Consider the following 13,016-nt stretch of genomic DNA (forward strand, 5'->3'; position numbering starts at 1 on the left):
TGACCTTGTTGATTTTCCACCTTCCACAGACTTCCCTGCAAATGCTTCTGCTCTCCACTCCCCATTTTTGTGTTTGAACACACAGAGCCTCCTTTTCATTTACCTGCTTTTCACCGGCCTTGGAAAGCTGTCTCCTCACACACACACACACTCTACTAATGTGTCACACTTACTTAGTCATGTGGTTGCTCAACCTCTTTTCCTGTGTGTATGTTGTACGTGTGTCTCGCTCTCTCGCTCTCACACGCTTTTCGGTGTTTTTCCCCTTCCTCTGCTTGTCGTTGCTCTCTCTCTATCTTTCTTTTTCTGTATCGTCTCTCTGCTGCCATACCTCTGCATCCTGTCTGTCTCCCTTAGTGGGGCAGTGTCAGGGTGTCAGAAGGGAGCAGCCACTGGGCATGGGGATGATGGGGGTGGGCCTTATCGCAGTGACAGCATGAAGAGCATGATGACAGAAGGAGCGAAGGCCGGGAGATGGCAGACCGTCCAGGGCCACGTGCAGTCCGGAGGATTCAAACCCAGCAAGTGAGTTTAGCCTGCCGCGCATCGGGCAATGAGGCGGAATGCGGCTCGACTGTCGTGCCGTGCTCAGGGTTCTGCGGATAATTTTCAGAAGTGGCCGCCGGCAAGTGCTTATGGTAAAAATTGTGTCGCAATAACGGCTAATTAAAAATGCCAAGTTATGTCACATAAGCTTTCACAACAATTATATTTCCAGGTATGAAGCGAGTATATTTTCACTTATTTTTAGAAATTACTGTTTATTTTCAACTAAAAAGGGATTCAAATAAGAAAGAAAAATACATATGTCAAAATTTAGATATAAGGGGGCTGGTGCGGATTAATCGTATTTTCATTCATTTCAATAAGCGAAGGAACCTTGGTTTACGAATAGTCACGTCACAAATAATCACATTTGTAACTTGAGGCTACCAATAAAAAGAAAAAAAGGAATACAGTATGAATGTGAAACCTCAATACGTCGTCATAAGAACACTATATGTCGGATATGTGAAGTTTTTGTGCTCAAGGATGTGACAGAATTTGTTCACAATCCTCCGGTGGCAGTCTGTTTTGAAATCCTCCGCCGCTATGTTTAGCATTCTGACTAAGCAGGTCATTTTCAGCAGGGAGCGAGGTGGCGCTCGGGTATCAAGGTGAGCTCGTGGGCGCAGATCTTGGTACGAACCCAGTACGACCTTGAGCTGCCTCGAATGTTCGGCTTCGCTGCACAATGTCACCAAATTGGCTGCAAGTGCCCCTACTAAAATAAAACTTGCACACAATGGCTACAATGATGCGTCATCCATCTGGCACCTGCCGTGTCGTATGACATCACTGAGACTATATTCAGCGCCTATGAGGATGTTAATTTCCAGCTGGGTGTGAATTTTGCACCTTTTTTGCCACCTTGTGATTTTCTTCCAACGCAACGCATTCACTACCTCATCCTTCATCTGCTCCCCACCCCCCACCCCCATTTTTTTCCACCCCTTCTCTATAATTGGTTTCTATTTTGGGGCAGCCATAAGAGTCTGTGCGTCTTGTGTTTGTGTCTCGCACCCCATTTCCCGACCCCTCCATCCTCACCCTTTCTCCATCTTACTTGTATAGCCACTCCCACCCGTCTCTGATTCCTGCTTCATTTTCATATCACCCTTTTTTTTTAATGTTTTCTACATTAAATATGATTGAGAAATAATGTCTGGTGAAGTCGTGCAAAGCGGAGTAAACTGAGGTGAATAGCTCCCATGACCTAATTCATGTAGTCGGGGTAATGCAGTCAGCTGACGGCAGAGGATATATTTAGTTGACAGCAAAAAAATAAAAAATTAAACAGAAGTGCACGTAATGTCGCACAGCGTTATGATCATGTGATTGCTAAAAGTGTCAATTTTGAAAATCCTAAAAGGAGGTTGGAAATTAGCCATTGATAGAGGGAGGGAGACGTAATGTAGGCCTTGGTTGGCTGATGAAAGTCTCCAGAGAGGGCAGCGTGTGTTTAAAAGACCCAAAAGGATGAAAGACTGTCAGATCATTTTCGAGTGCAGGAAAATGGGCATCTCGCATCAGAGCAGAAAAACCTCGCCCGCAAGCTGCAAAGCTTCGAGCCAAACGTCGCCGAGACGCCCGGCGCCCGTTCGGACTTCGCGCATCCGAGCGCTACCGCTTCGAAATACTCTTCCACGCAAGCTCGGCGGGCAGACGCGCAGGCTGCCTTCGCACGTGGCGCAGACGCACAGGGCGAGCGTGCAGACGCGCAGGGCGAGCGTGCAGCCGGCGGCACATTCGGGTTGCACCTTCTCCTGCTATCTCTGCTATTGTTGTTACTGCTGCTGCCTCACATTGCTCTCCTTCTCTTTCCTCCTCCTCCTGTCTCCAACTCCACCCTCTGACTCCTCGTCCACTTCCCCTACCCCCGCGCCAACATCAACTTCCCGTGTGGATGAACTTTCGACACCTCCTGACGTCAACTTGACTGTTTCTGCCGCGTCACCCCGCCTCACCTCTGACGATTCTGTCGTCCTCCGCCGCACTTGCGCTCCTGAACTGCTCACCCCCACCACCTCTCCTCCTCCCTCTTCTGGCTCCTCCTTCTCTTTCCATCGCCACATGCTATGTCGGCCGTGGCCATCTTCTCGTTCTCTTTCCTCCCTGCTCCTCTGCCCTCCCAGCTTTGGGGATCCCGTATTGTCCTACGCGTCCACACTGGACCACATCCCCACCCGCCCTCGGACTCTACTACGTCAACAGAGTCTCCAACAGCCCCTCATGAACCCGCCGGGCTCCGGATTCGACCAGCCGCCCACCACGTCCCAGAGTTTAGGGCAGTTACACACGGCACCCGGACATCCTGCGGGAGGCGGGGCCGCTGGGAGAGGAGAAGCAGGCGGTGGCGAGGGCGGGGGCGCAGGTAAAAGAGCTGCTCCACGGGCCGCACGAGGCGGCCCCGCAGGAGCGGGCGCCTCTCGCTATCGAGGAGGCGGCGCAGGAGGGCGCTCGCGGGCCAATCCGGGCAGTTGGGATTACATGATGGACCAGATTCGGAATCGCGGCCTGGACGTCAAATCCTTCCTGTGAGTATTTACCTCAGCGTGAATCTCGTCATCAATCAGTGACGTCATTGATGGATCAGCAAATTATGATATTATTACAGATCAGCAATTTTTGCAGAATTATTAGTATTAACCAATCCTTATCTGCATCTGATTTATTCTATTTTAATTTATATCTGAGGTCCAGGAAAGGATATTACAAGTTTTTCTCAAAATGCACATACCAACTTACTCTATTTGAATTTAATTAGTGTGGGTGTGAGCATCATTATTATTGCACTGTAAACCATATTAATATTAATCACATCTCTGTGTGAAGTCATTTTTGCCGGTGTTCATGTGTACGATTATGCTAATGTTGACGGTTTGGGTTGATGATCCTGCCGTTGGCATGTTTGCAAACGCTGTCATATAAATGTTAATCCAGTGTTGTTGACGGCCGCGAGCATTGTTTTTGAGATGGATCAACAACTCTCATTTGACTGAGATGAGATATAGTATCTCCTTCTGTTCTGAAGATTACATTTGCTGTCAGAGATGTTGTTGGTTTTGATATTGTTTATGCTAATACATAATTACACAATTAATCAAATACTTGTTAATGCATGCAGCCTTAGCAGTAGTGAGTTGAAGTACATTGCTAATAAGTCTTTTCTTGCTAACGTGTAGGCCTAATCAATACTTTATGAGTCGTGCAAACTAATATTGGGGAGATTTTTTGGGGGGGAGATTTTCTCACTTTCATGCTAATGGCAAACTGATGCTTGGGCTGCTGACATAAGTCTGCAAGGGCACATGGTGCAGGCCATGTGTCACTGTGCATCAGTATAAGAGCAAGGGTTAAGCAGCTGAAGCATTGATCTTATGTCAGCAGCACCATTACGTCTCCAACGTATTGTTTCTTCGGGCCATAAGAGGATGGAGTCGCACCGGGGAGGGGAGGGCATGAGGAAGGACACTGCCACAGCACAACAAACAAATCTTTTTAACGTTAGCCTGCTTTTTTTTTTTTTTTTTTTTTTCTTTTTTTTTAAACATGAGGTTTAAAGTTCCGCGGGCATATGGGAATGACACAGCTGGATGAATGCCTCCAGCTTCAATGAGCATTAGCAATGGAACACATGCAAGGTCACTCATTGCAAATGTAAAGCAGAAGTTAACTTTTTCTTTTTTGCAATACCTGCAACGGTGACCTAGTAGTCGATTTTAAATCTCTGGAAAAACAAGTGAAGCATTTTTGAGTGAAATTGTTAATGGCTTTGTCACGGATATAGCTCAATGGATCTCCAGGGAGATACTGTACATGTGCTTTTAGCCTTAAATTAGTGTTATTCATGTCTGTTAATTAGCTCGCGTCATCTTCTTTTACATCCAGAGTCTCCGTTGAAGTGTTTTGCGGAAATGTAAAGGTCTTTATCAACAAGTAATGGGGGACGAGTGAGCCATTAGCTATTTATTCAGTCAACTGTGCACACGCTGTACTAATATATTGAATAGTGCACAGCAAATAGACAAATACTTATAAAAATGAGTCCTGTATGGAGTTTTTTTTTTATTAATTAGGGTAATTGGAGACTTCAAAATGTTAGAATAATAATTTTTGTTTTTTTGTGTGTGTTTTTCTGCCGTACGATTGTCTGGAAAGCAGCCCGGACGGACGGACTCATTGAAATATTTGTCCTACGCTAATGCAAAAACGCAACTTGTATTTTTTGCCAGCTAACGCAATCATTTAAGTTGGAACAACTTTAAAATATAAATTATTGACATTTATGGCAACATTTATGTTAGTTAGTTAGTTAGTTAGTTAGTTAGTTAGTTAGTTAGTTAGTTAGTTAGTTAGTTAAACTATCCAGCCTTTATAATCATTTAATCCTTTATAATCCTTTTCTGTTTTAGGTTTTTGAAGTTTGTTGGACAGTTTTAGGTTACCGCTTTCCCAAGTTTTTTTAAGTGAGCAATATGGGACATCTTTGTATAATAAATTAGGACCGGGGATGTGCCTTCTTCTGCTCGGATGACAGAAAAGGTGGGGAACTACAGATATACGTATATGTGCAAGCAAAGATTATTAAACGGCTTAATCGCTTCGCTAGAAAAGCTCTGGATTGCATGTAAGAAAAGCCAAATTGTGAAGCAAAGGCGGATCTATTTCTGCAGTATGACAGGACCATATTTTCTAAGCAGAGGGTACAGTAGTGCCATCAGCGGCTTAAGCTATAGAAGCATGGGTGTGTGTGACACGCGGCGGTGGATGGTTAAGACGAAGGGGATAGAGATGTGGGGGGATTTGGAGGCGGGCAGCCAAATAGTGAAGTGCGAGGAGTGCAGTTTGGTGGCGGGCGAGAGAGCAGTGACCCAGAAAGCGGCGATACGCGGCGAGCACCTCTAGACGCTATGTCACTCAAATAGAAACAATTAGTCCAGATTCTTGTAATGAGGCTTAATTCAATCCTAACTCCGGCCAAAGTCAAAAGCAGCCATGTTGGGAGGAGGACGTGCACCTGTGTGGATTTTACTTTGAAAAGCATATCCATTTAACACGCATTTACGATTCATTAACAGTTCTTAATTAATTCATGTCTGTGTGAAGTTGATAATTCCTTGCCACAAAGGCAAATTTCTTTTTAGGGTTTTGATACTTGGGTGATGTAAAAATGTGGTTTTACATCATTTATTCAACTTGAAGTTAACTTTGAACATGCTAACGCTCTTCCCCATGTTTTTTCAAGGAGTTGGGTTCATAAAGTCACCTGTTACAACCAGGAGTTGGCAAAAAGTTGCAAACATTCTCAAACAGTCTCAAATTGTTGCTAATTTTTGCAACAAATGAGCTAACATGTTTCACAAACGCTTTTAGCATTGCTAAAAGTCGCTAAATGTCATGCTAACAATTGAGGCGACCTCCTCGTTTTTGCTAGCAGTCAGTAAATTGGCGAATCCAACATTCACTACGTTCACAACCAGCGCAAGAAATCTTATCACTGTGTCAAATTGAATTTTAATTTCCCCTCTAGTCCATGAAGGAAATTTAGTCAAACACAAATGGCTCGTTCCGTCTCAGCAGAGATTTCCACCGAGTGCCGTAATTATTAGCCTTTAATTTGGATTTTGTTTCGGGTTCGTTAATATCCTTCCCTGGACAGTGTTAGTGTTCTCTAATGTTGCAAAGTTTTTTTTTTCCAATCTGAAGGCGACTTGTTTCTTCTTCTAAGTTCCTGAAATGTCCTAGCTGTCTGTCCTCACCTTAATTGACTTTTCTTCTCTTTCCCCCCACCAGCACGCAGGTCACATTTTCCTTGTACTCAATTTCTCGCCACTCTGCAGCTGTTCTCCTTTCTTGCCATCTGTGTGTCTGCCTCTTATCTGATTTTTGTTTTCCGGGGAGCCAGCGAAGGGAAGCTGGTGGTCCTGTCTTTGGCCATCGGTGTGGCCGAGCAAGACGACTTTGCCAATATCCCCGACCTGCAGGAAACGCAGCAGCAGCAGCCGGTCCCAGCGCCCAGTCAGGAGCCCCCTCTCGAGAAGAGGTACCCGATAATACGTGAAAATCAAAAGGATGGCAAATGAACAAAAGCGAAGAAGATATCAAAGAACGAGCTTAGAGAGGATATCCGGAGGATAGTAGTTTGTCTTATGATGAGTCCCGGCACTTAAATACTTTGCGATAAAGACTGTAGGCCAGATAACAGCGCTGATATACACGGAAATAAAAAAAATATGATGGTCACAAGCACACGTGGGGAAAAAATGGCAAAGCACTTTGGATGTTGGCTGTAAAAGCCAAAATGGAGGATCACTTTCACACGCATTCTAACCAATCAAATCAAACAGTGTTTTCTCAACAAGTGATCTTTTACTTTAACTCTGGCATGATAATCATCTGCTGACATTTTCCTCCATGTTGTCATTACCTTTTTCCTTGTCATTCCACCCCCTCCAGTTATTGCATTTTCTTTGTATTTTCACGCTTTTATTATTCCACTCTGCTGTCTTTTTTTTTTGTGTGTGTGCCTCATGCTCATTAGCTGCCTTCAATCACCCTCTGCTGTTCTGAGAGTCCCGTCTCTGTAGCTCCACCAAGGGCCCAGAGAGCCTTCTCATTATTCCACAACATGTTCGTCGCTTCCATAAATGCGCTGCTAAAAATAAACCCTTTCCTTGCCTGCCATCTTCCACACTCCAAGCCAAAACATTTCCACTCATCTATCCATTACGCTCATCTAAAAATAAATGCTTTTGGATTGTCCACCAGGTGGGAGAAGCGGGTCTTGGGAAATGTTTTCTGCTATGGTTTGTTTTGGTGACCCAAAACGCTCAAAGTGGTCAGTTTGACAGTATTTGTAGCTTCTCGGTAAAATTCGATAGCCTACTTGGTGTAAGCTGCGAGTTTGATTTCCCCCGCTGGCCTATTAATCTCCTTTTAACCTCACTTCTGATTCTGTGACAAATTGGAGACAATTTGGAGATAAACGATGTGACACGCGGCTTGAGACGCCGTCGTCGGGTGAACAAATTTGGATTATTCGTCACACCAATTATATCTCACTCGCAGGTGTTTCATCAGTGTTGAGACGCCGAAGACATGAAATTCCAGCGTTAGTATTACAAGACCGAGCAGTTTTATCTTTTTTTTTTTTTTTGTACAGCTGTAGAACAACACGACAGTCGTCCGCTATCTAACAAACGCACTCTCCGACTTTAATACAAACCATAAGTTTCCCGTGACACATTTTTCCTCGAGGTTAATTCAAAACTGCAAATATGAAAGAGGTTTTTGTGAAAAAATGCCTCTTTTATGAAAATCAAAACTCTAGTATGAAATCCAGAATTAGCCTTTTCTGCCATTTCCTACATATTTCGTTTCGGGGCTTCTTCAGTCATTGTGCTCACCTGGAAACCTTCTTTAATAGCTTGTGAAATCCACTAATAGGAGCAACAAAGGACAGACGCCGAAAAGTCAAACACACCTTGATTAGCTGTGATTGAGTGCGTTTAGATTAACCTAAGGTTCATGTAATTTCGTGGAGATAGAAGAAAAAATGGGAAGGAATCTTGAGCTGCTATATTGAAAGATTTAAATGTCCCTCACCTGTGCTTTTAACTAATTTGGCTCAAGCTTCCTCTTATTTTGTTTGTCTATTGACAAATTACAAGCTGGTTTATAGTGAGTGATTTAGCCACATTTTAATTGGATGCTAAATACAGTTAGCGACGCTGACTTTCTGGGAGTTGATGATCCCCGCAGTGTTAGTGCTGACTCGGCAGATGTCCGACAATGATCGAATCGATCAAGCTTTTGGCATAGCGCTTATTATCGTCTGGAAGCTGCCTAGAGCTGGAGACACAACTGCACTCGCTTTCATTTTCACTTTTTTCCATCTCATAACAACCTGTGTATTGACATCAAACATGCGCCTGTCACATATCCTTACGCTCTAAATGGATACAAGTATTGAGACAAATAACATTGTCAACTTTGAATGAACGGCCCAAAACTCAAAGAAACACATTTGTGTGGAAATTTCATTTCCTGTAAATGTCCTCATGCTTTTGTCCATGTAGAGAAATGTAGGCAACCCATTTGGCAATATGAGAAATTTTTTGCCGGCATAAGTCAAACATCATGTGAGTACGACTTTGTCGAATAATCACTAAGCTTTCTACACACACTTTTCATTATCTGTTTTGATTTCAGAGCAATTTCATTTATTATTATCCAGAACAGACACCGACTCTATAGTAAGCTCAACTTAAATTCAATATTGTACGTTAAAATTGCTAATTAATTGATATGTTTGATCTCATGATAGTGTATTTCCTGACACCCTTAACCTTGCCTAGTGATTAAGAGCGCACGTATGTAAAAGCATCAAAGGGTCAAACATCCGCCGAATGGCCCTTCTTCCCCTTCAGCGGCACGCTAATGCTTAATTGTTACTTTGCTGTACTTGAAAGCTGAGAAAAGCCGCGGCATTCATTGGGGGACCTTGCGTATGATCAAAAATACGATAAAACCGTTGCGTTTACGAGACGGAGCTTGGGTTGACAAATAATTTTCTCCACGTGAAAACATGAGTTGAGTCGGACTGGAAAATATTCCATTGCGAGAGATTGGAATGGAGCATGCTGAGAGATTGATGTCGCGGGCATCCACAGGCCATCGCTATTAGAAAGCTTAATTAGAACGTCAGAGTGGCTTGTTAATGCCTCATTGGTCCTTACTCATACAATTCTGTTGCGATTCACTGAACCTATACAGTAAAGGCTCCTCCCGTGTTGCTATAAAGAGAAGCCACATTCCCCAAGAGCTTTGAATGTAGATCTCTGCGTGAACAGCGAGTCGGGCGCCCAATGAAGACGGAGATTCGGGAGAGAGGAGGCGGGATGTATAGTCGTGCTGCATTAACATTCAATCCGCTTGCCTGTGGCCTTTCAATTATTCAGGCATGGAAGTTGCATCATTTTGTGTAAGCCAGCAGAGATGTTGCTTGTGTTAGAATACATCTGGGAGATATTAATAGATATAGACGCAAATTTTCCGAGCCTGAAAGATGGTCGAGAGTGCCTGTTTAATGACAAGTGGGCTAGACCAACGTGTTTTATGTTTTATCCGATGGGCGCTATGCTTACTTACTATATGGACGTGAAGAGCAAAATCAAAGATAGATGGAGGTCATGACCTTTACCCGAAAACCACTCGAAACAATCTTTGCCTATAATAGAAATGTCATATATTGATTAGACCTCAAACCTTTTATACAAAATATCACCTAAAAAAATGCAAGATCTAATGTAAACGCAACTAAAATATGTCTGCCATCTAGTGGTGATTGATGGCATTACAACTTATAACTATAGTCAATATTTGCTAATAGGCACCCGCAGAATTGCATATTTACAGATTTTTATTTCCTCCATTTTTTTTTTTTCAATTTCTTCCGGGATTTTGGGGGTGGCAAAGTTTATCAAGGGTCCGCTCAAAGTGGCCCGTGGGCCGCCAGTTGCCCACCCCTGCACTAGATGGAGCTTTTTGAGCACCACTGGATTACACATTACTATGCTGCCCTGACACGACTTGCCTCCTATCCCAGGAGCTTTTCAGGCCTAACTAATCAGCTCTCTCTCCAGGCGTGCTGATTAAGTTGGCCCATGAATCTTCCTATCGCTGCGGTTGGCGTTCATATGTGTACATCTCCTGGGAGTGCACATCTTCCTTCCAATTGAGCAATCGGAGGCTGTGCTGTGTGTTCTGTGCATGGGCCTGACAGCAGGTACAAGGCTTGGTACACATGTGCTCCTCAAATAAATAGACGGGAGACGAGCAATTAGGAGCTAAAATGGGATTCAACCGTATCCTGCCCCAGAACAGGTGGCTCATTTGCTTATGCCAGAGTCTTCCATTTCAATCTGTATTCAAAACATCTAGCGGCAGTTTAAGTGGACCTTTAAAAATGTTACGTTAATAATGTTAAAGAAATCCTTCAGTTGAGCTTAGAGACTAAAAATTACAGGCGCTGGGTTGATATTGATTGTCTTTAGACAGTCTGATCATATTGGCCATGGCTAATGGAGTGAACTCCACAACTGTGATTTGAAAAATTCCCAAAAGCATTTAGACCTCGTTCTCTGTGAATGAGGCAGAGACACGGACGGCGAGGTTTAGTGCCTCCCGTGTTGCCTCTTGTCGAAATTGGATTTCAGCACACGTTGCTATTTAAGTCACGTTCCCAGCCTCTACGCGCACGCAGCAATCAGTTAACAGTGAATGCATCCGAGGCCAGTTTTGATCTGGAGGGGCGCTCAAGCAGCAGGATGACTGGCCCGACGTCGGTTCATGTGAGCCTTTCATCCCGGGGAGTTTCCACTGTGGCCGCAAACGCGCGACTGGGTTGAGGCAGCACCGAGATTGCAAAACGCCATGGCGTGTTGGTGTGTGTCTCGGGAGGGGCTGGGTTGGGCTTTGTTTCTCGCGTCTCTCTCCAGCCTTGAAGTGGAGTGTCGTTCCCCCTACTTCGAGCTGCTGGCCCTCGGTCAGGTAACCAAACAGGATAGTATCACAGGACGGTGAAACCCACAGTGGCCCCGCCCGCCTCCACGTGTGTTTGTGTGAACGTGTGTGTCCGCGAGGCGCTCACCCGTACCTGTCATATATCCTCAACTTTGTTCTCATTGTGTTTGCCTGTTTGCTGCCCCCCCTTTTTAATACCCCTGCCCCCGTGCCCACCCCCAACACACACACCCTAAATCCCAATATGTATGATCTATGTTTCCAAAAGCCGTTGCTATGCCAACAGCCCACTTTCTGAGCTGCAGGGGAGTCTGATCTGAATTCGTCTCAACACTGCTGTCTACTGGCTACTGTAGGATACTGCAGGCTTTAACGCTTCAAGATCCCATAGGGTTGCTGAAAAATGCTATATTACGTCAATTCCTAGATTTTAGGAGAGAGATTAGATAAGACCAAAGCCAAATCTTATCTGAAATCACGATACACTATAAGACCTGGAGGACAGCAATGTATTTCCTGCTACTAATGTGCTGTAGCAGCCACTTTGTTAAAAGAAGCAGGAGGTGCTGCCGAGCAGAATGGTAGGAAAGCCAATGCCCAGGTTGCAGATGTTTCTACCCGAGAATGCAATGACGCCTTGAGTGAAGCATGAAGGCGAATGAATGAATAATTGAAGATGTTGACTCCCCCATCGTTACTTGGTAGGTGGGGGAGGAGGGAGGTACCTTGCAAAGCATCACCTTCTGCTTTCAGAGCTCCTTTCATCTCAGTCTCCAATCGAGGTTTAGAACTTTTTTTCCTCCGGCTTTTTAACTTGTTGCCTGCAGTTTAAAAAAAAACAACAAAGTAAAGCCCTTGAAAATGGAATCCCCGCAACTAATACAACTAACAGATTGATAACTCTCCCCCTCCCTCCTGAAATTGATTAGCACCCCCCCACCACCACCCCTCCTTCCCTTTGCTGGTTGAAGTGATTGTGATTTTGTGCTTGTCCCGTTTGCTCGCTTTTTCTGTCTGTCTTTTTGTCAGTATATCCTCCCCCCCAGTTCTGTCCTTGTGTCTGCAAAACAACACTCAAATTTGGTGAAAGCGAGCATTTTCAATTCAGGCAAAACTTGACAGATGCTGGCCAGACAGAAAGACTTTTGTTTCCTGCCTATCCAAGGCATTGCCCTCACTCTCCGAGTGACTCCTACTTGCATATGTCTTATATGCACATGTAGCCAATGCCAGTTTGTGCTTTGGCCCGCCCACCTGCCGGCCGGCCGTTGTGGTCCCAGTCGTCACTTTTAGAGTGTTGCTAAATGGTTGGCAAATCAGGCTAGATTCCAGTTGACGTGACTTCATTTCAAGTAACACCCTCTTTTGTGACACTCTAAATGTGCATTTCCCCTTTTGAGTCTGTCTCCTTTGACATGTTATCCTAAAACGTCATATTTTATTCCATGATTGTCATATTTCATATTTTCCTTTTCCGCTGATGAATGTGTTTTGTTTTTTTATCGCTCTCTCCCTTCAGCATGCGTGTTCCTTTGTCTACTGTAAGATTGTGAACTCTTTTATTTTATTTTGGTATCTTCTTCTTTGATACTGATCAGACTGACCAAACTAAGCCTCTCTTGTGTTTCCAGGCTTTCCTACCTACCTTCCTTCCTTCCTTCCTACCTTCCTTCCTTCCTTCATCCCCTATCTCTTCTTGCAGCTCTCTTTTTTTTCCTAATGTGGTGTTTGTAACAATCTGTTTTGTTTTTTGCTTTTTGTGACCTCACTGTTCACGCTATTAATACTTGCTATCTTTTCTTATACAGACAAAAAATGATTCTCTGCTTGCTTTTCTCTTTCTTACATCCCTTGTTGGACCTTCTATCTTATCTACAGTCTTTATGATTTCCATCAAGTTTATGTCTTCAACCTTCTGCATCCTCTCCTTTGATTATTTATTTATTTTT

General features: G+C 44.1%; 1 protein-coding gene across 6 annotated transcripts in view; it reads left to right on the plus strand.

Moving 5' to 3' along the window:
- syt7a (synaptotagmin VIIa) overlaps positions 1-13,016 on the plus strand; it is a 69,029-nt gene that overhangs the window by 39,876 nt on the left and 16,137 nt on the right. For 3 of the 6 annotated variants that reach the window (XR_005098157.1, XR_005098158.1, XM_037253565.1), the window contains exons 1-2: positions 1,687-3,077; positions 6,449-6,586. Coding sequence is in view for 4 of the 6 variants with exons in the window: in XM_037253565.1 (XP_037109460.1) it covers positions 2,020-3,077; positions 6,449-6,586 (1,196 nt within the window). In the remaining 2 variants the exon portion in view is untranslated. Of the gene's footprint in view, positions 1-357; positions 526-1,686; positions 3,078-6,448; positions 6,587-13,016 lie in introns of those variants that run through there. The other 3 variants (XM_037253566.1, XM_037253567.1, XM_037253568.1) reach the window with 2 other exon arrangements.

Source organism: Syngnathus acus, chromosome 6 (assembly GCF_901709675.1).
Source record: "Syngnathus acus chromosome 6, fSynAcu1.2, whole genome shotgun sequence".
Taxonomy (NCBI): Eukaryota; Metazoa; Chordata; class Actinopteri; order Syngnathiformes; family Syngnathidae; genus Syngnathus; species Syngnathus acus.